This window comes from Terrapene carolina, unplaced genomic scaffold (genome assembly GCF_002925995.2).
Source record: "Terrapene carolina triunguis isolate 2854851 unplaced genomic scaffold, T_m_triunguis-2.0 Scaffold95, whole genome shotgun sequence".
In the NCBI taxonomy this organism is placed as follows: domain Eukaryota; kingdom Metazoa; phylum Chordata; order Testudines; family Emydidae; genus Terrapene; species Terrapene triunguis.
The window spans coordinates 26,753,582-26,779,339 of NW_020664446.1; the positions used below are offsets into that span (position 1 = coordinate 26,753,582).

Here is a 25,758-nt window from a genome sequence, read left to right on the forward strand (position 1 = left end):
TTTAACCAGTTATCAATCCATGAGAGAACCTTCCCTCTTATCCCATGACTGTTTATTTTGCTTAAGAGCCTTTGGTGAGGCACCCTGTCAAAGGCTTTCTGAAAATCTAAATACACTATATGCACTGGATCTCCTTTGTCCGCATGCTTGTTGACCCCCTCAAAGAATTCTAGTAGATTGGTGACGCATGATTTCCCTTTACAAAAACAATGTTGACTATTTCCCAACAAATTATGTTCGTCTGTGTGTCTGACACTTTTGTTCTTTACGATAGTTTCAACCAATTTGCCCAGTACTGAAATGAGGCTTACTGGCCTGTAGTTACCAGGGCAACCTCTGGAGCCCTTTTTAAAAATTGGCGTCACATTAGCTATCCTCAAGTCATTTGGTACAGAAGCTGATTTAAATTATAGGTTACAGATGACAGTGGACTAAATGGAACTCTGTTTAAAAATACACTCAGAAGCCAGGTATCTTCCTGACAGTGTTACCTCTTTTTGTGGCCTGTTGATTATGGTGTTGCTGAAATGACTGCATAAACTGACATGGAGAATGGAAACACCAGTATAGATCTACTTTCTCTGTCCTGATTGATCTGACAGGATAATGCTAAGCAACTGCTCTCAGCTGTGCAACCACCAGGGCTCAATCTTGTCACTGCTGTCTCTGAGTGCCCAGATGTGTGGAGATGATGTTTGCCTAACCTTCCCAGGTCCAATCCTTTTACCTCTCACCTGCATACCAGGCTTCTGCTCGCCCACTTCCAGGATCCCAACAGGACCTGCATACCAAATTGGTGTCTCTATTGCCTCTGATTTTGGCCTTCATTACAGTTTATCCAACATTAGCTGCACCGACCAGCCAAACTGAGATAGAAACAAGGTTAGCTAGCGTTGTGTTTAAACATGGCAATAGTGACACTTCAGCCCTTTCACCCCACCTGCTCCTCTCTCGCTGCCTTGTACCAGAGATGATCCGTGTCTCCCCATATTAGAGGGGGGACCCACAATCTAAAGGGGAGGACACGTGACTCCTCTGCCCAGTGACTCACCCCTGCCCTGCACCCAGCCCAGGGCTCACCCCACCCAACCAGAGTTACTGCCGGAGTGGGCTCTGTCCATCTCCCACTGTGTCCCCCCACCATCCCCACCATGTTTGGCCGCTCTCCCTGCACTTCTCATGCGGCTCAAGCTGGCCACTCGAGGTTGCTGCTCTGTGCAGCAGCTGCCTGAGGGAGCCTGGCTGGGGCAGCAGTGGGCCACCCCCGACCCAGGCCCAGCTGCCGTGGACAGGGGCCGAGCAAGCCAGAAACATGCCTGGAGAAGAGGGGGCTCCAGCTTGCTCGGCCTCTGTCCCCAGCAGCCAGGCCCAGGCAGGGGGTAGCCCACCACGGCTTCCCCAGCCAGACTCTCTCAGGCAGCTGCTACGCTGCACAGAGCAGTGACCCAGCATGGCTGGCATGAGAAGCTACTGGTCCCAACCCTTCCACTCCCTGCTCGGACCTGGCTGCCAGGGACAGGGGCCAAGCGTGCTTGGGGGGCAGGCACAGCGAAAGGACAGACCCCCTCCCTCCCCCCAGCAGGCCAATCTAGGAGGACACTGGACCCCTCATGCTCCCCTACACGTCACCTCTGCCTTATACCACCTCTCTGCCCATTTGGTCTCAGCCTGAAGGGAGCGTTTCCCGCCAGCCTGGCATTAGCAGTGCTTAATTGGTAATGAAAGAGGTACGGGGCTCAAGCAACATCTGTAGTTTCATACCTGACACAGCAAGTGCAGAGGTGCCGGGGCTCAGAACTGCCAAGCCCCAAGATGTCAGGGCTCAGAACGGGCACAAATTAAGCCCTGGGTGATACCCTAGTTGCCACCCCACTCCAGCCTGTCCCCCTCCTGGTGCAGGATCCCCCAGTCCCAGCTAAGCAGGTTTCTATTTGGCGAGCGGTTACAGCTCAAGTTGGATAAACTGCCCGAAGAAGTGAGGTTTCTACCCACAAAAGCTTATACCCAAATAAATCTGTTAGTCTTTAAGGTGCCACCGGACTCCTTGTGGTTTTTGTAGCTACAGACTAACACGCTACACCCTGATACTTGCCTCTCCTCAAGCTGTGTCCCTGGGTGCCAACAGGCCACCCCCTTCAGCCAGCCTAGGTCCCACCACGCCCTCACCAGATCCTCCTCCCCCGTGTATCCCCCGCCGTCACAGCTCGGGCCCGGCTCCGGCTCCGGCTGCTTCCTGCACCGCCCGGCGCTCCCAGCTCCCCCTCCCGGAGGGAGGCAGACGGATGACGTCACCGGATCAGGCCGACCGGCAATGGGCGCCATTTTGAAACCCCAAAACCTCCAGCGGCTGCAGCTGTGTGCGGCGGCGGCGGCGGCTCTGACCCGGTCCCGGCCGGCGCCTCCCCCTCGTGGGCCCCGCAGCCCCCCGCCTCACACACACTGCGCGACATGGCAGGTGAGCGAGACGCACGCAGCGCCGCGGCCGTCAGCTGGGGAGGCCTGGGCCTGGCCTAGGGTAGGGGCCGGGTGGAGGGCGCTCTGCCTTCCGAACAGGGGCGGGCAGCGAGTCAGGCCTGGGCAGGCAGCGCGGATCCGGGGCATGGGAGGCCGAGCTGGCTCGGTGGGGCTGGCTGGGTTGTTCGGGGCTAGGCCGAGCCGGACCGCGTGTGGGCCTTGGGTAGAGGGGCAGGGCCGAGCCGGTGCTGGGTGGGGGTTGAGCCGAGCCGGGCCGGCCAGCACGGAGCTGGGCTGGGTTTGGGATGAGCCGGGCCGGGTACTGAGGAGCCTGGCCAGGGTTGGTGGGCGGAGCTGGGGCCGGGTTAGGGGTCAGGTGCCCTCGGCCGGGTTGGGGTTGCCCGCGCCGCTCGCTCTCACCGCGCTCTGTCTCCGCAGGGGTGGCAGGAGGTGGCGGAGGAGGAGGTGGTAACGACTTCCAGTGGTGCTTCTCCCAGGTGAAGGGGGCTATCGACGAGGACGTGGCGGAAGGTAAGAAGGGGGGTCCGGGCGCTGCGGCCCGCGGTTGAGCAGGAATCGCCGTGTCATAGGGGTCCCCAGTCGGGGGTGTCAGTGGCTCCTAGTCCCGCATTCACTTTAATCCACCCCGGCCCCCGCCTTAGACCCAGACACCAACACCTATTTTTGTCTAACGTGTCGCGCCTACCGACTCGTGCGGGGTGCTAGTGCTGCAATTCTCCTGCCCCAGTGTGAATCCCGGAGGATGGGGTGTGTGTAGGGGGGGAGGAAGGATGCGATGACTAAGCTAGTGCCTGTGCTTTTCCGAACGGCTTGCTCTCACAAGATAGCATAACAGAGAAGGTGGCTTTCTCCTCTTCTTCCTTTATAATCACCAGGGAGATGGGGTATTGACAGTGGTAATTTTTTTTTTTTAAAAAAGAAAGGTAGTCAGACATGTCAAGTTTCTGCCTTCTGCAGAGAGGGAGGATCCTTCATTAGGGATGAATTTCAAAAGCAGTGTTTAGAATTTCCCTGTGGCAATGAAGGATTTTATTCATACCTGCTGACATTTGAAAGCTATAAATAAGGACATTTGGGTAGGAAATAAGTACCTTTTTAAGCGCAATTGAAATACGTTAGACTTGTAGAGCATTTTGGAATAAGAATAGTAAAATGATAAACATTTTGCTTTAAAAAGTCCATCCCTTCTAAATAATCAAGATTGATGTGTATAATGTTGCTATATGAGTTTCAATAAGTTACAGTCTCTGTTTTTAAAAGATCTCCTAATGTCCCAGTTTGAGATACATGCTTGTAAAGAGGATATCATATACTGCCTCACGTATTTGAGTTTCTACTACATTAAAAAAAATAAAATAAAAAAAAACCACACACGTACTTTACCTACTTATGTGCATTGTTCTTGATTCTGGAATTACTTTTGAATGTATTTTTTCCGTGCGTAGTTTGTTTCATCCATATTATTTTTCACTGCAAAAATATTATGAGGCCGTTTTAGTTTTCATGTTACTTTTGTTTTGGAGAAACAGCATTGCCTCCAAAATATCTGGCATGTGAAAGACTCAATTTATTGGAGCAGATAATATTCAGACTAGAGATGGGTGCATGCATCAGCTGATTATTTCTACACTTGTAACACACTCTAAAGTTGTGAATTTATGTAAATTAATTATATTAATAGGTTTTCAGGCATTCCTAGAACACTGTCTTTTTGTTTGTTTAAACCTCTTGTCTGTGAAAAAGCTTGAAGAGCCACCCCTGCTTATATTTTAAGAAACAATCCAGTTTTGGCAAAACATTTACTATGATAAAATTACCTTTCAGTCACTGCTGATTACCAGGACATTTGTATATAATCAGAAGCTCTCTCCTTTCTAAATAGCGAGTAAGTTTTACTACCTCATTCAGTGATTTTGTAACATCAGAATTCAATGTGGAAGAAATGTATATTATCAAAGATCCAATGCACATTATTACAGGATGTATTGGCAAGTTAGAAAGACTTAAGCTCCGTCCCTTGGCATAGTCTGATAGGAAAAACTGTATAGCTATAACTTATAAAACTCGTAACAATGTACTTTCCAACTATGGGCCTGATTTTAAGTACCTATTAAATCAACAGGAGTTCTGCCTAAGTGAAACAGAAGCACCTGTTGTGGCCTCATTCACTTTAGCATCATAAACGACATTAAATCTGGCAGCGATCTTGGCTCAAGGTGGCAGAAAGTCTACCCAAAAATGGCCTCTAGTATTGCAAGGCTCACATAACTGCTGGCCAGTGCAGTCTGAAAGTAGACAGTACTTCCATTAGAAGGGGTACAGCCAGGGTTACTAGATAATGTGCTGATTCAGCTTATTTCTAAGCAACCTCCACCAACAGATCTCCTATTTAACACATCACCATACTAAAATTGCCCTTCCGTTGTGGATCCCTAGGAGGATGATGGTGGTGTTTGCTACCCTATAATATGAGTGAATCCCCCTTGTGTGCAGCGGGCCTCTTTGTTGGCATGGGAAGTGAGGTCCGTGCCCTACTTAACCCCATTCCTTCAAGTGTGCATTGAGCCCAATATTTGTAAAAGTTTACCCATGTGGTGTTGTGGCTCTTAGCATTTCTCTTTAGTCTTTTGTCTGAGCTTTAAAATTTTATCCATTTGTTCATAGTAAAATTTGAGTAAACTGAAGGCATTAGCTGGATCTTTTATTTCTAAGTGTTTTTGAAGAGTGTCTTAAATAATTTTTATATGAAAAGCATGGACTTCAGATGAGGGGCATTTCATTAGCTCTATATCAAAGTACATTTTAAAAATCATTTTTTGTTTTTAGCCTTATTTTTTCCCCCCCAGTATAAATCAAAATCTTGTAGACTCATTTGCTCGTGATACTGCTTAATGCTTTACCTTTTGCTTAACTTTACACCTGTAAGTAGTCCCATTGATATGAAAGCGCATGTGTTTTACAGGATTGAAACCTTAGTTATATTTATAATTTGCTACACTTGAAATACTGTTAGCCTTTGCCATTTGTGAGAGTTCTTTCTCTCACCTTTTCTTTTGTCTTTAAACAGGAATATTTATAATCACATTTAAAAAAAATAACTGGTCCCCCAGTCCTTCTTTGGGCTCTGCTATTGTGCATCTCTTTGTCCTTGTAGCATTCACTGAAGTCTGAGAGTGCACCTATAGTGAGCGTTGCAGTATTTGATCCTAGGTGTTGGAGTTGGGCCTTGATTACTGAATTGTGGTGTCTAATCTCAGTCTTTTTTACCAAGCTGTCCATATAAACTGATTTAATGGGGCGCTATCCGCTCGCAATATAGTCATGATGGTATACACTACTAACTGCAAATCTCCTGTCACTTTTTGTGGTCTTACAAATACATTTTTTTAACTGTCTTTACCTTTTGCTCTGTGGAAAAAGAGATGTAAGTGGGGGGAACTAACTCTACAAAGAAATCTGAAAATGACAGTACACAAAGTGGTGTCAGATCCATAAAATACACAAATGGAGAGTTTTTTCTATAAACTTTTTTATTAAGTACTCATGTTCAGTTTGCAACTATTGAGGAAGTTAAGTGTGCTTTTAGTTTTAAAGTTAAAGGTATTTCTTTAACGTAAAAGATCATGTTCAGCATCTGTTTCTGGTATGATGCTGTTTTAATGAAAATACTATTCTGAGTGGTGTGAGATATAATCTATTAGGATTGTTACTATGTCCGGATACAGGTAAGCTCTATCTGAAATGTACATTTTCAAAACTTTTTTTAATCTATTTGATTAATATAGAAAACTGAAGTTTGCTTTCTTTCTGATGCTATCCCTGTGCTGAAACAGCTATTATAAATTTATAGTGAATCTTTTTTGCTGAGATTGATATAGAATTGTTTTTATATGTATGTCTTCAAACAAATGGAAGTGCACTCTTTCGGGATATCAGTAATGGCTCTAAACTGGTCATGTAAAATGATGATACATGTTAGATTTATTGCATATAGAAGGATGTAGTTTTCAAAGTAGGAGAGTTTGAGAACAGCTGAAGAATGGTATTGGGGAAAGAAACTTGATAATACCAAGCAAGTGTTTCAGTTACTTAACAAAGTTAGACTTCTTAAAAGTGGATTGTTTAAATCTCAATTGTAGTTTCCTTATTTCAGGGAAATATTTTGCCTAAAGCCTCCATGTTGATAACCCCAGATTTCACAGGCAAAGATAGCTCTGGGATTGCCTAACTTTGTTTAAAGTTAACTTGCTAAATGTTTCTAAATACTTTCAGTTTTAATGTTTTGTAAGCACAATTAGAACTGTGATTGATGGATCTTACTACTTTCTCTAATTTGCCCTATCTGATCAATAGAAGATAGCTGTTTTTCAGCAGACATAATACTAAATTAATTCTTTAAAACAAACAAGAAAGCAACAAAAGTGGTCTAATCACAGTAATTCCCCTTCAGATAAATTTGCCCAGTACTCTTGGAAGAGTCTTATCCCATTGTGTATATCAGCATACTGATATGCTTGGATCTTTGAGATCAAACGGCATGACCATATTCCTTAGATCTTGTCTACACTACAAAATTAAGTCAACGTAAGTTAAGTCGGCATACAGCCACTGCAATAATTAAAGCAATGGTTCATGTCCATACTTGCTTCTGTGGGTGGTGCTCTTCCACTGACTGAAGTGGGGCATTGTGGGACACTGACAACTGGATCCTGGCAGCCCTGGGGCTGACCGCTTCAGCTGTATGCAGGGGGCTCACAGCTGCCTCCCCCACCCCCTGCTGTCAGGCAGATGCTGGGCTCACAGTGAGCCAGGATGGGGTTTCACAGCAGGGAGCCTACCAGCAATGAAATTAACATTCTTGTCAGTTTCACGGCTGCTGTTAGTTTACATTTTGCTCTGGCTATCTGCTTACAGCCTGAGCTGGAGACAAAATGAGAAATAATAATAGCAGTGAAACTGACAAGACTGTCAATTTCACTGCTGGTGGGCTCTCTGCTGTGAAATTGAGCTCTGGCAACTTGGTCAGTCCTGGGGCTACCATTGTGGGCCCTGCTTGCAGGGTTGACAGCCTAGTGTCCTCCTGCCACCTCCTGGTGAGGGATTTGACAGGGAAGGAGAGTCCGACCCTGGCCAGGCTCTCCTTCCCACTTAATCCCTCACCAGGAGGCAGCAACAGGACTCTGGGATGTCAGCGCTGGGCAGGGGGAAGGCTGGGAGCCAACACCCAGCTGTCAGCACTGGTGTGGGGGGAGGGCTCACAGTGGGAGACAAAAACCAATGTAAGTAACACACTGTGTACACAGAAACTGCATTGCTCTAACTACATCAACATAAACACTGTGCCTCCTGGTGGAGTTACTATGTTGCGATAATGGACCACTCACTTAAGCAGAAGCACCATTGTAGTGTAGACACACATAATTAGGTTGACCTAATGTTGACCTAACTCTGTAGTGTAGACCAAGCATTAGTCACTTTCAAATCTGGTTAGTGGAGTACTATGGATAATTTTAAAATTTGTCTAGCCGTCACTACAGACCTTTTTCCTGTTTTAATTTCAGGGGTGACAAGTCAGGGCGCTGCTTAAATATTGGAAGGAACCTAAGATCCTTATCAGACTGACATCTTGAGATTTTTTTTTTAGGCTTTCCAAGGTTGTTAACTGTCATAAATGTGTTTCTCTTGAAAGCATTGTGTGTTGGTATTTGGACTGTGTTAAAGATGCTGTCTTCTGTAATCAAATACTAACTATATATATTTTGTAATTTATACTTGAAGTGCTTTCTAACAATGTGATTGCTTCACAAAACAAGTGCTACTTTTAAGAATTTATGTAGCTTGAATTTCTATCGTATTTTAAGCTTTATTTGGACTTTGGTGTATCTTGATCCTTCTTTGAAATAAAGGGATGAGTTTAGGCCCCAGTCCCGCAGATGTCTGCATGTTGGTGTTGCGCATTCTAGCAAGTGTCCCATTTTGGCCACCTATTTGGATAGCTCTGAGGGGAATCCAACCCCCTGTCTGCTGTATCCCTGGGGTGTTTCAAGCTTCTGCAGGCTGAGTGGAGTCCAGACACTGCCTTAATCTTGGGGTCCCTGGGCAAACACTCAGGGTGCAGACTTTCTATCTGACATATACTCTCCCTTCCCCCTCACGCCCCCGGAGTTTTGGAACCCAATTTCTAGCCACCTAGCGCCTCTGGGCATGACACTGACCCTTCAGACCCCCCACTACTTAAACACATCCCTCTTCCAGAACTCCACCCAAAAGTGTGAAGTTTTTGGTTTACAGTTTAACTCTCAGTGACACATAATAGTTGTGAAGCATATACAGAGTGTGTGTGTGGGTATAGCATTATACTTTTATGCTGTCTTATCGTTAATCGTGTAAAGCACAGGAGAGTACAGGTAGTACAAAATAAACATCCTAAATGTAGTGTTCCTCAGTAGCTCACCCTTCCCTTGGGAGTACTTGGGGGATCATCTGTGTTCTGTCAGGACAGGCAGGTGCAGTCCTCTGCTGCCTTACCAAACCTGTCCCTTGAGCAGTCTCTCTCATCTTAATCTGATCAAAATGGCTCTCCTTCACTCTGTTTCCCTTGTGAATTCATGTATAAACTCCTGCTGGGGCTGCCAGCTTCTTTTGTCTGCTCCTAGTAACTTATCATTACATTCCAAAGCTTTTGCTGCCCATAGACAAGAAGAGGAAGTCCCCAGCTAGAGCAAACCCATTGTCCTAAGGTGTCATACTTTGAATTCACCATCTTTGAGTGCTCATCACTCAGTTGTCTCTGGCCTGGCAGAGACATGACACAACCTGTTAACTCACGATGGATCCACATACATATAGGCTTTCTATGCCACTGAAATTTCATGATGCAATTTCATAATATCATCCACCGTTCAGAACTGGTTCAGACAGAAGTCCCAGCTCGTCACAGCTTTACCAAGCTACAAACTCCATTTTGAAGTTGCAGCCCTTTGTCTTCTGTTGTCCTTTTGCCTCCATATTGGACCAAAATTCCAACAGAGTAGAGGTACAGAGCTGACAATAGAAGGTCAATAAAAGTGAAACGTTCTCCCATTGAAACGGAATAGCTCTAAACAATAGACTAGTTAATCGGGGGAGAGGTCACCTGGAAGGAATTTGATCACCTGAGGAGGCTGAGCAGGATGTCACCTGACAAAGGGGGCTAAAAGTTACAAAAAGGTAGGAGCTCTTTATGTGGCCACTTTTTTTTTCAGCTTAGGATAAGGAAGAAGCAACCCAGCATGTAGCAGCTTGCAGCCCAGCATGTAGTGGCTTGATGAGGCTAGAGACTCTGCTTGTGTAACTTCCAGGGAAAGAGTGAGCTCACAAGATGCTTTGCATTTAGGATTTTCATTGTTTTTCTAAATGATCTGTAATGTCTTGTGTTTTATCTGTTAAGTAAAGGAGCAGTGGTGACTGCTGAGGCTGTGTCACAGCCATGCTGCTAAAATGTGTGCAGTGTTGTTGCTGTTTGTCAGCAGGAGAGAGCTCTCCCGCCAACAAATCACTGTTCACACCGGCGCTTTTCCTCGGTAAAACTTTTGTCGTTTGGGGGCATGTTTTTTTCACCCACCTGAACGACAAAAGTTTTACTGATGAAAGTCCAGTGTAGACAAAGACTAAATAAAGTGTCTGTGCATTATATGCAACAATTACTGTACTGCCTCAAGAGAGAGTTAAACTGAAAGCCAGAAGACTCTCTCACCTTTTGGTAGAACTCTGGGGGAGGGTGAGTTTAAGCAGCAGGGAATCTGAGAATGGGGCTAGGCAGCTGTGTGGGTTCCAACTCTCATGGGGGAGGGGAAGCATTAGACAGCGCGTCTGCACCTCGAGGATGTGCCTAAGAACCCAAGGATAGGGCCATTGGTTGGCCTCTGTTCAGTCTCTGTAAGCTTAAAACAGATGACAACCCAGCAGTCCATTTCAGCAGTTCTATAATGTGTGACCACTGAAAGCTACTGCCCTCTGTCTCCCAACTCAGCTCCTGTAAAGCAAAAATACTTGGTTATCACCTTGAAAAAGAGACTGGCAGAGAGGTAGGTCTTGTAAAGACCATGAGTCACATGGACTTGTTTATATAAGCCACCGTTCTGGCTAGCTCTGCATTTTAATTTAATTTTAAATGAAGCTGCTTAAACATTTTAAAAACCTTATATACTTTACATACAACAATAGTTTAGTTATATATTATAGACTTATAGAAAGAGACCTTCTAAAAACGTTAAAATGTATTACTGGCATGCGAAACCTTAAATTAGAGTGAATAAATGAAGACTCGGCACATCACTTCTGAAAGGTTGCTGACCCCTGTATTAAGCTCTGTACCAGCTGGATTTTGTAATAATTAAGTCTTCGTTTAAACAACTTTACCAGTAGTACAGTTGAAATAACTTCAGAATAATTTAAGCGAATTAAATGCTCTTTTAGTAGATTTAGATTATTGACATAGTTCCAGGAGTTAGAAAATATGTCCAGAGAATACCATAACGAGTTCCTTTTGAAAATATAGGCTTGCCTCCTGGATGCATAATCCTGTATATTTACCTTCTCCTGCTTCTTGCCCCCTTGTGTGTCTCTGTTTCTGTGGCAGGGGTCCCCAAACTGTGAGGCACACACCCCCAGGGTGGCACAGAGGAACTTTTGGGGAGAGGCGCGGCCCAGCCCCCACAAGAAGACAGGGAGGGAGCGCCACCGGGCACAGGCCAGCCCCCACAGGGGGACAGGGAGGGAGTGCCATCAGCAGGCGCGGCCCTGCTCCCAGTCGCGGCCTCCCCCACAGTCTGATTGCAAGCCCAGCCCAGCCTCGGCCCCTGGCTGTGGCTCCACTCCCGGCCCCTGAAACGCCCCTAGCTGTGGCCCAAGCCTCATCCCCCTTACCGCTGTCCATCCACCCACCCTTGTGAGCCATGGCCCCGATCCCAAGGTGGGGGGGCTATGACCATGAAAAGTTGGGGATCGCTGTTGGGATCTGTGGGATAGAGTGGCACACTATGGAGGGGGTGAAAGTGAAGGTATTTCCCTCATGGCTGAACTCCAGCAACTGCTGTTTTTCCCTTCCTGTGGTGTTGATCATGTCCTCAGCCCTTTCCCTCTCTCCTTTTTCTTCTTGTAGCCAACAAATCTAGGAAAGCAGGTGTATTTTAACATGTTAAAATCCTAATGAAGTTGGACAGGACTGGATCCCAAAACAGTCCAAGACTCATTAATTTTGCTTAACTAAAACTTTTTGAAAAGATCTAACTATATGCAAATTTGAAGGGACAGTAGTAGGTGGGTTTTGAGATACAAGAAGACAAACGTTAGACAACAATCAAATTCAAATCAGAATACATTTTAAATGACTTGTCATTCCAAAAGATTTTGATTTTTTTTGCATACTTTACAGAAACATTCTCCTATGCCAGGGGTCGGCAATCTGCGGCACGTGTGCCAAAGGTGGCACGCCAGCCGATTTTTGATGGCACACGGTGGCGGGTTGAGCAGCTCAGCCCGCCGCCGCTCTGGGGTTTCCGCCACCGGCTCCTGCCAGCCGGGGTCCCACCGCCGGTCCCACTCAGTACCCGCTGCTGGCCTGGGTGAAGGAACCCCAGGCCAGCAGCGGGCTGAGACCCCGGCCGGCAGGAGCCGGCGGCCGGAGCCCCAGAGCAGCAGCGGGCTGAGCCGCTCAGTCGCTGCTCTGGGGTTCCAGCTGCTGACCCCTTGCCAGCCGGGGTCTCTGCCGCAGCCCCACTCCCCTTGCTTCCGGATGGAGTTCCAGCACAGGCCCCTTGCCAGACAGGGTCCAGGTCTCCGGCCCTGCTTAGCCCTACCAGCCGCCCGCTCCACTCACCTCAGCTGCCGGTCTGGGGTTCCAGCCGCTGACCTCCTGCCAGCCGGTTAACAGCTGATCACTCAGAAGCCTGTGCGCAGCTTAAAGTACTGTATCCAAATACGTGCCAGAAAACTCAGCAAGGAAAAGCAAGGGTAAGGATCACACTAAACTGATAAGATCTGCATTTTAATTTAATTTTAAATAAAGCTTCTGAAACATTTTGAAACCTTGTTTACTTTACATATAATAATAGTTTGGTTATATAATATATAGACTTATAGAGAGACCTTCTAAAAAACGTTAAAATGTATTACTGGCACGCGAAGCCTTAAATTAGAGAGTATAAATGAAGACTCGGCACACCACTTCTGAAAGGTTGCCGACCCCTGTCCTATGCCTTTACAGTAAATATGGCGGTCTTCAGGTCAAAACAATTATACAGACCAAAGCAAACAGGCAAAAATATGACTTTAATAATGGAAGCTGTTTGTGACCTTAACTATGGAGAAGCTATTCTCCCTCTACGGTATCTTAAGTTATACATGTAGTTAGCAGACCACCTACATTGTGAAAATGCTCATTGTTGCTGTGAAGAACTGGGGCATCTCAGTATTGAGAGTACCTATCCTGAATTTCAACACTCTTCTGCACACATTAACAGAAGTGTTTTGAGCTGCTGAGCAAGACTTCCATTTACTGCCATACTAAAAGGTGGTCATTTAAAATGCCCTAACATCAGATCAAAAAGAATGGGTCCCATATATAGAGATTGAGTGTCGTAAATTCCAGGATGATAAAGTGGCCCTAGGAATGGCTACTGACAACTTCGAAGCTGTCATTTGTCCCATGACATTTTAGTTTCCTTCCTCCCTAAACCATCATGTTACAAGGAGCAAAGCTGCACAGTAGATTTGCAGAGAGCAGTTAAGTTTTATCAACAGAACTACTTCCAGTAAGAATGTACTCCTCCTTCAGATCCATTCTGTCACAGTAAGATAGCAACAAATCATTGCCTGATTAATAACAGTGCATTATAGAACCATATAAATCCAAAAGACCTGCCTTCTTGCCTAATTTACAAGTGCACTTGCTGAGGCCTATGACCGCTTCCTGGGCAGAGTGAGTCTGTCACCCTCAGGGAAACATGCAGGGCAGCAAGTTGGACAAGCCTTCAGAAGTGTTTCCAAGTAATACATAATTAATCTCATAGCTTTCTGTGGGTGTGCCACTCCCAAGAGTAGTGCTTCATGGTATAATAGGCCTAGAAATCTATTTTTTCTCTTCAGAAAGGACTGGGGGAAGATATTATGATGATGCTACTTGTTCTTTCCTCACTTTTCTGGGAAATGTTGGTAATGGTTACTTTCCTCTTGTCAAGGATTGCCTAATATAGTCTAGTAGTAGAGAAAATTGGTGGTCCTGCAACTAGTGGAAGAAAAATATTCGTATGTAACAAATGTGATTAAAAATACATCAAGTTTAGTGTGGTAACTTTAAAAAACAAAGCCCTGCAAATTAAAAAAGTGGCTTATAAGGGAGAGAGAATGGGTTTGTGCACAGTGCATAAAGAAGAGCTGAAAGTGCTGGAGGCTGGGGTAGAACAGCATGAGAAAAGGATGAAGAAGAAGGTGGGAAGGGTTTTCCATGTTTTGTTTTGTTTTGTCTTTTACCCCCCCCCCCCCCATCCCCACCAAAAAAAAAAAAAAAAGTTAAAACACTTAGGTCTTGTCTACCCTTGGAATTGTATGGATGGTTAGAGAATTTATGGGACTGTTCCTTTATAATCATGGAAGTGAAACCTGCCTAAAAGGAAAAATTAACTTATTTAGAATGTTTAAAGCTGTTTTTTGCCAATTTAACTTAAACACTTCAAAGAACAGACTTTATATATTCAGTACCTTCACCCCTTTGACCAAGGGTTCAGAAAGATTCCAGTCCTCTAACATAGGAAGGGAAGATTTGAAATTCCTCATTGTTAAGGTAAACAGAAAAAAACAGGGAAAACCCTTTTTTTAAAAAAGCAAAATTCAAATTATGTATCATAAAGCAAAAAAAGCAAAAGCCCAATCAGTTTTTCCTTTTCAGGTAACCTTTATCCTCTTTGTTCATATGAACTGCTCTTGGAGGCAACAAGCCAGGTTACCTTTGGGGGGAGGGATAGCTCAGTGGCTTGAGCATTGGCCTGCTAAACCCAGCGTTGTGAGTTCAATCCTTGAGGGGGCCATTTTAGGGAACGGGGGTAAAAATCTGTCTGGGGATTGGTCCTGCTTTGAGCAGGGGGTTGTACTAGATCATCTCCTGAGGTCCCATCCAACCCTGATATTCTATGATTCTATGAAAGGAGATGAAAAATTACTTTTGTTATCAGGGGATCAATAGCTCTGAATTGCTGTACGTTATGTTCTAAATTTTGTTCTTGACAGTTTGAGCTGAAAGAGCCAAAGAACACTTAGATGTAGTTAGCTATAACAGTCCCTTTCCTAATTCTTGTGATCCTCTAATGTTTTTGTGTTTATTCTATATAGCAGTAACATCGTTAAAACTTCTTATGTAGGCTTAAATAAGAAAGCTCTAGATTTTGGAAAAAATAAATAGAAGTGTTCTGAAACATTGTTAGAGTGACAGGCTAGAGAAGCAGAAGTTAAGTGACCTTTTCCAAACTGGAAGTTGCAGTGGTGACTCCACCGTGCTCTGTGCAGCTCCCTCCGCTCCATGGCAACAGCAGAACAGTAAAGTAATCTTGTGTACTCTTCTGTACGCCATTTGGCTTCCTTCTCCAAAACTTACTTTCTTGTATGTACTGTCAGCAATTTACAATATTTGTCCCAGCACATCCCGCCCCCCGTGCACACCCACACCCAAAAATCATTCTAGTGGCTGCACCTCCCACATGGCCTCATTAGTTTTCCAGTAGTGACACAATAAAGGAGTGCTCCAGTGGAAAAGCCCATACTTTCATAGTCTCCAGCAGTCAATCCAAATGTCTACTGTAGTTGCAAGATGATTCAAATGTCCGTTTGACCTTGTTTACCTCTGTCACCATTGAACTTTGTCACTAACTCCACTGCCTCCACTTCTTTTGTTACCTTATACTATTATGCCACCTCTAGTTATCTACCTCTCCATGTCGAACATGTCTTTAATACACCCAGCATGTTTTGGGGGGTTCTGTATAAAATCCAGACTGCATTGTTCAGTGGACAGAGCACTGGACTGGGAGTCAGCAGAGAAGTTTGGGTTCTAATGCTGGCTCTGCCACCAATCTGCTATGTGAGCTTGCCTAATTTACTTCACCACTTCGTACCTCTGTTTCCCTGCCACCCTTTGTTTTGCCTACTAAAATTTTAAAGTGTTTGGGACAGGGACTGTATCCTATTTGTAAAGTGCCTGGCATAATGGGAACCCAATCTCAGTGTTGCTGTAATGCAAATAGTAAATAATAGACCTGTGTTAAGCACGTGACATCAGTTTATTAAACAAAATAAGTCTCTGTGAAAAACACCTATAATGATTGTCTCCCAAGGTTTCAGCAATGCCAATTTCTGCTTTTTGTTTTAATGTTTTTTTGAGAGAATGAGTCAGTGAGTACTCTGGTAGTTAGAATTGGAGGATAGAATAGATGTTAGGCGTTTTCCTAAAAATGTTTTTTTCCTTCGATTTAAAGGTTATCAGTAATAGCTTAAGAGAAGGATTAATTTCAGTTTCTGTTCAGAGGCACTTTACCAGTTTCCACTAGTAAAAATGGTCTCACTTGTTGTATAGCTTTCAAATTTTACAGTAGCAATGTGCTTATTTATACAGAGATGAAAGTCTGTAACTTAAAGGCTGGACATTTAAATTTGAAATTCTTGAAAATATCCTAAATCTATAGATTTTTATGCATCAAATTTGGATTGCCTCCACAACTTTCTTAAATCACTTGCTCATTCATTCTGCTTTTTCGTAATTTTTCAGTTTCTCATTGTGTATGTGATGCACACACCTATTTTTTCATATATCTGTATATGTATGATGGGGTGATAATATTTTTATCTCAGTTTGTGTCAGCTTCAAGGAGCTCAAGATTGTCAAAAACTATTTTTGAATTAGATCATTCTATTCAGTGCCAATAAAAACCTTTATGACACACCCTCCTGTATTCAGAATATTCCATATGTATTGCAGAAAATTTATTTTAGGAAATGTGTTTTAAAACTTTAATGTGAGAGACAAAGTATTGTCATGGATCAGAAACTGACTGAGATAGGAAATAGAGTTGGGGGGAATGGGCACTTTTTATCATGGAAAGGTTTCAACAGGGTGCCACAACATTATATGGTAAGACTAATGTTTAATTTATTAAAATTATCTAGAAAAGGAGATAATCAGTGAGGTGGCAAACTTGCAGATGACACAATTATCTAGTCAAGACTGCAGAAGACCTTAAGGAACCTCAGAGGGCCCTTAATCAAGTTAATTGAAGGGGCAACACAATGGCAGATGAAATTCAGGATTGATAAAATGTAGTGTGATGTGCACAGCAGAGAGTAATTGGAACTACTAATACACTTTATTGGGTTCTAAACTAGCAATAAACTCAGGGAAAAGATCTAGGCATCCTTTTGGACAAAAGTGAAGGCCTCTGAATGTTCAGCAGTGGGGTTTTTTTTGTTTTTTTTTTTTTTTGTTTGTTTTTTAAGGCAAATTGATAGAGTGCATAAGGAATGAATGGAAATTTAATACTGAAAATACTGTAGTGCTATTATATGACAATTGTATGCCTTTATCTGGAATAATGTGTTTTGTTCTGGTCACTCCATTTCAAAACTGATGTTACAGAATTGGAGGGGGTTCAGAGGCAGATAATAAAAATGTTTAAAAGTATAGGTGAACTCATAAGTGATTAAAAAGATTGGGATTCTTTATGTTGAAAGGAGACAAATTTCAGGGGACATAAATACAAAATAATAGTATAGAGACAGTTGAGAGGAATGTCTGTTTGTTTGTGTCATCAGAGCAAGAGGTTATTCAAAAGAATTAAAGGTGGCAAATTCAAAACTGATAAGGAAATATTTTTTTTATTCAATGCTCAATTAGACCGTGAAACTCATTGCCCCAGAATATCACTAAGGCCAGAAACTTAGCAAGATTCAAAACAAGATTAGATATTTATCTGGGTAGCAAAAATATCTAGAATTGTTGCAATAAATGCAAAAATAAAAAAATTGAGAGGATATAAATATCATGTTTTAGATTGTAACCCTCAATTGTTGGAGATTAGCTTAGAAGGAAACTTCCCCAGAGGGCAGGTTATCTCATACCTGCTTTCCTGGGGGTCGCAGGGTTTGAGCTCCCGTCCGAGCCCAAACATCTACACTGCAATTTTATAGCCCTACAGCCTAAGCCCCGCAAGCCCAAGTCAATTGACACAGGCCAGCTGTCGGTGTTTGCAGCATAGACGTACCTTTGTGGGCTTAGTTTACTACCTTGTTCTATTCAGCATAGAGCATACTGTTGCCACTCAGCAAATGTACAGCAATAAGATATAATAATAAGATATACATGCACAGAAGTATTGGCTTTAGTTTTGGATAGTAATGCTGTAAGTTAGATAGGATTGTTTTGCTGTCATATTACCAAAGTGGAATAGTTGTCTTCCTCTGTATTGTGTTCAGTTTCTAGATCTTGAAATTACTTGGCTCAGTTTACACATTATAATGCTATTTTATCTCTATTTTATGTTTACAGCTGATATTATTTCAACAGTTGAATTTAATTACTCTGGAGATCTTCTTGCGACAGGAGACAAGGGTGGCAGAGTGGTTATATTTCAAAGGGAACAAGAGGTCAGTGACTTCAAAAACAATGAAGTGTGCCTACCGAAGCTGCTCTTGAGTTTTTCATTTATTAACATGCATGATATTGGTGCAGCTTTTGATATCACCAACTTGAAATGTTCCCATGTTGTTTTCTAGTCCATGATATTTCTTTAGAAAATTTGAAATTGTCCCAATCTCTTTATTGAACTCAATGCTGTATTTGAAGCAATGGCCATTCCAAGTATTTCTGTTTAGCCTGTACAATCACAATTATTCTGCATCACAATTATCCTTGCATCTGATGAAGTGAGTATTCGCCCATGAAAGCTTATGCTCCAAATAAGTCTGTTAGTCTATAAGGTGTCACAGGACTCTTAGTCAATTATTCTGCAGATTGCCATGGGACCTACTGTTTAACTTAAAGCTCAGGGTCAGGGTGACAAAAGATAAATTGTAGTCTCTCTTTTAGAAATATTTTAACTGTCTTCAGAAAGAAGGCATGGACAGCTCATCTGCTAGGAGGAAAGCAGAGGGTGCTTGAAAATTGAAGCATCAGCAGCTTTCTGTGTTCTAGGAGCAGCAGACTCAAAGATAGCAGAGGCAGCAGCTTCCCAATCAACCCAAAAATGTGTGACAACCTGACAGGGCAGAGCATAGAGAAGGCCTTCTCCAAAAATTGTTTGGCAGATAATGTCATTGAGATGGTAGGCACCAGTTAAAATTTTCCTGTGTTACTCAGTGTGGGCTGGCATGTGTATATATACACTTCATGTTTGTACCATAATCTTCACAATAGAAGGAAAAAAACACAGAAAAATTCTTTATCCTCAATCTTGATAAATACAGATGGTGACATTTAAAAGGGGCATAATCCAGTTTATTACAACATACAAATGGTGTACATTGGGATACTGCACTATGAGCTCATGGAATGTAAAGAACACAGATTTACTACCTGATCCTTACACAGCCAAATACTTGGATTACCATCGCTTTGCCATATCTGTAAAAGAAATCTTTATATGGTTCTTGCTACCAAGTGGAATGTTCACTTTCTTTCAACTTTTTTCTGCCTCCGAAGAGCATTTTTATACCTTGCTTTGAAAGCCTGAGGAAAATCTTGTCTCTGAGCCCTCAAGTATGCGTACATTTATATCTACATTATAGAGTTATACATAAAAACTACGTTAAAAGAATGTTCAGTTTGCAAAGTCAAGCACTCAGAAGTTAGGAATTACCAGAATTAAGGTGGCCCATGGAACCTTAACTTTTACCGCTTCTGTGTATGCATTTTGACAGTCTTTAATTCAAGATCTCATACTATTTTTACAGAACCCTGCCTCATTAAGTGTATAGGATGGGCAGTGCTCAGTTAATGGGTAGTCAATATTTCATTTTAGCCTCATTGTTCAATATATGGACCCATGCCTTATTTACTGCATACAATTCAAATCCTGCTCTGCATACAGAATTATTAATTTCCTCATGGGCTTGTCTATGGCACTCATCACAGAAAACTAAGACAAAAGCACCATATAACCCGTGGGCGAACACTTTTCACAAAACAATCACTGCATTATCTGACCTTTGTCCTCATTCTCAAGGGAAACCTGCACAACACCTTCAAAAGGCTAGCCTTGGAGCTTGAATTCATAACTTTACTAGACAAAACTAAAAATCACAGACTTAATAAAAACACTGGATTTATGATTTATTACAATGATCTGTAACCCACTTTTACCTTCCCTTTTTTGTTTTATGACTTCAGAGGTTAACTGGCCACCTTGAACGATCTCTTACAATATGTGTTAACTACTTAGACTAAACAATCTGTTCCACCTTGTATTTAGCTGCAACAATCCGAGTACCTTTCCCAGACCTGAAGAAGAGCTCTGTGTGGCTCAAAAGGTTGTCTTTCACCAACAGAAGTTGGTCCAATTAAATATATTACCTCGCCCACTTCGTCTCTCTAGTACATGGTCAGGTAGTTTAAGACAGGATTATAATGCATATACACAAGGGAGATAAATTAAGGTTGCACAAGCAACCTTATTTCTAGGATAATCTCACTTTTGAGTGCTTGACTTTGCAACCTTAATGTTTATTTAACATGACTATTTGTGTGTAATTTGCTTTTCTTAAGAACCTAGGAAAACTAAAGAAATTCCATCAAGTGGAGCCATATTGACTTCTCATGTGTTCCAAACTTTCTGATGAATCATGTGGGAATATAGACTTGTAGGGAATTGGTCACATTTAAAGCTGACTGGGTGGTATTCACACTAGGTCCTCCGAGGTTGTGCAACCCACAAAGAAATCATTAATATATGTTATAAGCCAACTTTTTTTTTTTCTCGCATCAGTTATGGGAGGTATACTTCAGACCACTTTTGGTCCCTCAAGTGTGTCCTTCAGGTAATAGGCTTGAATTCCTTCACCTCTCTCAAGGGTGGAAACATATGTTCCAACCACTCTGGGACTGGATCTCTGGGTGGCAGCCCCGTTTCCCAACTATTATTACATGACAAGACCAACTGCATCCGGCACCTGTAAGCTCTTTTCCTCTGAGGGCCTGTGACTAGCATCTTATTAAAGTGACTCAAAAAGTGCTTCTCAGAACAAAGCATTATTTATTTACCCAAATGTATATAGAACTCCGAGAAAAGAGGTAAAACAATAAAAAGCCTATATGCTTGGTTCTTAGATAAACTTTATTCTTTCCTTGCAAATTTCTCAAATTCTGTGGGTTTTAGCTGTGCACACACATGTGCACACACTTGGTAGCAACTAGCCATCTGTTGGAGTTTTTAAAAAAAAAAAAAAACTTTAGTATTCTTGCACTTTTATTGGAGAGGTCTAGCTACTAACAAAAATTGAAAAAACACAAACCTTGAAAATTTGATACTTTTGTGGTTTAATTCAACTTCAGGATGCTGTTACATGTTGAGAATATTAGCCACTGGTTTTATCAGCTTGGATGTTTTAACATTGACAGAAGTTGCTGCTTTTCTAGAGAAAACAGGCTTGTAAATATTGAATTTTAGATGTTGCATATTGCTGGAACGTACCCTTGGTGGCCAGCTGGGAGGATGGAGCAAGTACAGGCCTCCTTTTTTTAGGCATGGAGGCATCAAATGGCCAGATGCCAGAAGCCGTTGCAAGCAGACCCACAAGCTTTGGCAACTTTGTTTACTTCAGTTTTTGAAGATGGTGACCTAGCTGGTTCCTTCCCTTTGGAACACCTCCTCAGGAGTCCCTTGAGGAATCAGAATGGAGTACTCCTCTTCTGAAGTTATGAGCATTGTCCAATGGGGTTCAATTTAGGTCACCTTTACTAAACAAAGAACCTCCTGATTGCAGTAATACCACTCAGAAAATCCACAGATAGAAAAATGTTTAGACAGTCAGCAGGTCCAAAGCTATTTTGAGACATTTGAAGTCTTAGGTCAGTCCACAGACATTATTTCAACTATCCTACTAAAGTCCCAACTCGATAATAATTTAAAAAAATACAAAGCTATGAAAAGTTGGAATTGAAATAATAGGAAAACACAAACAAGACATTCACTGAGCCATGCACAGAGAAGAACAGTTTGTGTTTTATAGACAGATATTCATAACATCCTCTTATTTTTTTGGTTCTCTTTGAGCAGCATTTTTTTTTTTTTTTTTTGACACTGAAAATTTGGGTTGTAGGTTAGACTTTAATTCAGTCAGAGCAAAAAGTCTTTTTCCTTCTAAAATCACACTTTTGGGATACATTTTTTTTGTATATAGGCGTATCTGCTTCACAGACCTTTAGATCACCAGCACAGACCTCTGCCACTTGGGATATGTCTACACTGGCAGAGTTACAGCGCTGGCAGTTACAGCGCCGCTCAGAGAACGCTGAACGGAAACCTCTGATGTGTGTTCACACTGTCAGCTGCCTGTGCAATAGCGTGTTCACACTTGCGGGACTTGCAGTGGTATTTGGAGTGATGTACTCTGGGCAGCTATCCCACAAAGCATCTCTTCCTTTTCTGTCGCTAAGAGTTGAGGGAAGGCAGAGGGGGTTGCGGGGCATCCTGGATCCTGTCCCAGTGCCCTGTGAGGCATTGCTTTGCATCCCAGCAATCCCTGTGCTTTCGTCCACATTTGGCACCATCTTTCAACGGTTTGTGTACTGCGAGCTCTGCCTCTTTGGTCTGCAGGAATGGATCCCGCACTGTTGCCCAGTATGCTGCTCGCTCTGACTAACATGTCACAAGTGGCAGTGGAGTTATTCCTTAAACTACAAAGGCAAGAGGAGTGCGACATTGATCTCACCATGCGTAGTAGCTACGACACGAGATTGCTTGTGGCATTCACGGAGATGCTGATCACAGTAGAACACTGCTTTTGAGCTCAGGAAACAAGCACTGAGTGGTGGGATCACATCGTCATGTACATCTGGGATGACGAGTAGTGTCTGCAGAACTTTCAGATGAGGAAAGCCACATTCATGGGACTGTGTGATGAGCTCACCCCAGCCCTGCGGTGCAAGGACACAAGAATGAGAGCTGCCCTGCCATTGGAGAAGCGTGTGGCGATCGAACTGTGGAAGCTGGCTACTCCAGACTGCTACCGATAGGTCGCTAACTAGTTCAGAGTGGGAAAGTTGACCGTTGGACTCATGTTGATGGAAGTGTTCAGGGCCGTTAATCGCATCCTGCTTTGAAAGACTGTGGCTCTGGGCAACGTGCATGACATTGTGGATGGCTTTGCACAAATGGGCTTCCCTAGCTGCGGAGGGGCGATAGATGGCAGGCATATTCAAATTCTGGCACCAGACCACCTAGCCACCGAGCACATTAATCGGAAGGGGTATTTCTCAATGGTTCTCCAGGTGCTTGTGGATCATTGTGCGTGGGCATTTCACGGACATTAATGCAGGCTGGTCCGGAGAGGTGCATGACGCACGCATCTTTCGGAACACAGGCCTGTTCAGGAAGCTGCAAGCAGGGACTTTCTTCTCAGACCAGAAGATCACTGTAGGGGAAGTCAAAATGCGCATTGTTATCCTGGGAGACTCTGCCTACCCCTTAATGCCATGGCTTATGAAGCCATACATGGGGCACCTTGACAGCAGCAAAGAGCAGTTTCTCAACAGGCTGAGCAAGTGCAGAATAACTGTTGAATGTGCTTTTGGCTGTTTAATGGCCCGCGGGCGCTGCCTATATGGGAGGCTGGACCTGGCCGATGACAATATTCCTATGCTTATAGCTGCATGCTGTACGCTCCATAATATTTGTAAAGGGAAGGGTGAAAGCTTCACTCAGGGCTGGACTGCTGAGGCTCAGCCCCTGAAGGCTGAATTTGAACAGCCAGAGACCAGGGCTATCAGAGGGATGCGGCGTGAGGCCATAAGGATCAGGGATGCCTTGAGGCAGAAATTTGAAGCTGAAAGCCACTAATATTTGTTGCTGTGTTCAGAAGTGCAGTGCTTATAATGCTAAGGTGATTGTCATTTGTGCAGATGATGCACTATGAAGGTTTAAGAAAGTTGCCTGCTGCTTTTCAGGGCTCTCTTTGCTTTCAGTTAATAGAATAAAGATTACTTTCAAACCAACACAATTATTTAAAAAAACAACTGGAGGAGAGAGACAAACAAACAAAACACATCCGCACTGAGGGGGAAGGGAGGGTCCCAGGAGGAGGTGAGGTCCTGGGACATTTAGATTTGTGTATGTCCAGGTATCGTATCCAACCTTCTCCTTTGGAGAACAGTGCAGCGGGTACTGTACTTCAGCAGGGCTAAACTGCAGAGGGACGGGTGTTGAGTACAGTGGGTACTGGGAGTCCGCAGTGCTGGACTGTGACGGGGGAGGAGTGGAATGCCGTGGATACAGACTGGAGCCAGGAGGTTGATAAGAGTGTGTTGGTGGTGTCTGGGACGGGACGCATGGGAAAGAGTTTTGCGACAGTGGCTGCAGGGGAGGGCGAGTGAGGAGCTGCTCGGTTTGCAGTGCTAGTAGCACCTGGAGCATGTCCGCTTGGCACTCCATAACATTTAAGAGCCGCTCCGTGGCTTCATTCTGGTACGCCGCGTGCTCCTTTCGCTATCCTGCCACTCCAATTCCTGGTTTTTGGCCACCCTGGCCCTTATGCGGCTCACCTGTGTGCAGCAATGGTCCTCCCACCCCACCCCACCCCCCAGTGACAGCGGAGTGGTGCAGGAAAAAGTTACCCTTAATGGGGCAAGAAACAAACAAAGCATCTCTACCAAAGAACCTGCAGCAGCGGATTGCCCAGTATCTCCATGAGAGTTTCCTGGAAATCTCTGAGGCAGATGCTCATGAAGTGAGGGAGTCAATCAACACCCTGTTCCGCCGCTCAGACTAAGCATGTGGTGGTACGCGCATCACACAGACACGAGCCTGCTTTCTGCAACCCTCCTGCCGGCAACAACTCGCTTCAGCCACTTACCAGGGGCCTCTTCTCCTGGTTGCGCTTTGCCAAGATCTGACAGCTGTGACTGGCTAGCATCCTCCGGGGTAGAGATCAGCTCCTGGCTGCATGCACTTCTGGCTTCCGTGTCGTCCTCTGCCGCTGGGTCTCCCTCTCCCTCCACATCGTCGTCCAAGATTTCCTCCTCCTGGCTCGGTCCACTCTTGACTGGCACGCAAGCCACCAAAGCATCCACAGTGGACTTCGCAGTGGAGATGGGATCGCCACCAAGCATCGCATCCAGCTCTTTGTAGAACCAGCGGCTCGTGGGCACAGCGCCAGTTTGCCTCCCGTGCCTTGTGGTAGGCGTTCCGCAGCTCCTTCACTTTGAACCTGCACTGCAGTGTGTCCCGGTCATGGCCCCTTTCTATCATGCATCATGAAATCTGTCCGTAGGTATCATAATTCCAACGGCTGGAGCACAGCTGGGACTGGACAGCCTCCTCTCCCCAAATGCTGATGAGGTCCAGCAGCTCAGCACTGCTCCAAGCAGGGGATTGCCTGACGTGTGGTGCAGGCATGGTCATCTGCAAAGATGCACTGAGACCACTGCACATGTCACTGACCAAACAGGAAGGGGACTTGCAAAATTCCCACGAATTTACGGGGTGGGGATGACTGTTGATCACCTGAGGGCAGGGCAGTAGAGTTCAAACCGATGACCAAAGAGGCAAGAACAGGCATTGTGGGACACCTCCCAGAGGCCAGTCGCAGCGCTGTAATCGACCAGGGTGTCTATACTGGCACTGCGGCGCTATATCCCCGGTTCAGAAAGCTGTACCCCTCATGTCGGGGTGTGTTGGGTTTTTTGTTGTTTTACAGCGCTGCAACTGCACAGTTTCTGTGCAGTAAGTGGCTTGGCAGTGTGTACGCCTCAGGAGTTACAATGCAGAAAGCATCTTTACTGCGCAGAAACTTCCCAGTGTAGACAAGGCCATGAGCTGACAGTCACTGCTAGCAGTAGTGACTTGTCATCTTCTGTGTGGATCAGCCAGTAGAGGGATATGAGACACATATTTGGCTAGAAGAATTTGATTCAGGAATCCTGGGTTTTATTCCAGGTTCTGTGTGTAGCATACTCAAGTGATTACAAACTGTTTTGCCCTTGGTCCTGTCAACCTGAACTTGTTCCAGTCCTAGTCTTGCCTTCCCACTGCCTCCCCTTGGCTCCTTGTC

General features: G+C 44.2%; 1 protein-coding gene across 1 annotated transcript in view; it reads left to right on the forward strand.

Moving 5' to 3' along the window:
• The first annotated feature begins 2,323 nt into the window (after nt 1-2,323).
• The window catches only part of PPP2R2D (protein phosphatase 2 regulatory subunit Bdelta), a 39,479-nt gene continuing 16,044 nt past the window's right edge, over nt 2,324-25,758 (forward strand). The window contains exons 1-3 of the mRNA XM_024213274.2: nt 2,324-2,455; nt 2,893-2,985; nt 18,044-18,141. Of these exons, the coding sequence (XP_024069042.1) occupies nt 2,449-2,455; nt 2,893-2,985; nt 18,044-18,141 (198 nt within the window). The 5' untranslated portion in view covers nt 2,324-2,448. The remainder of the gene's footprint in view (nt 2,456-2,892; nt 2,986-18,043; nt 18,142-25,758) is intronic.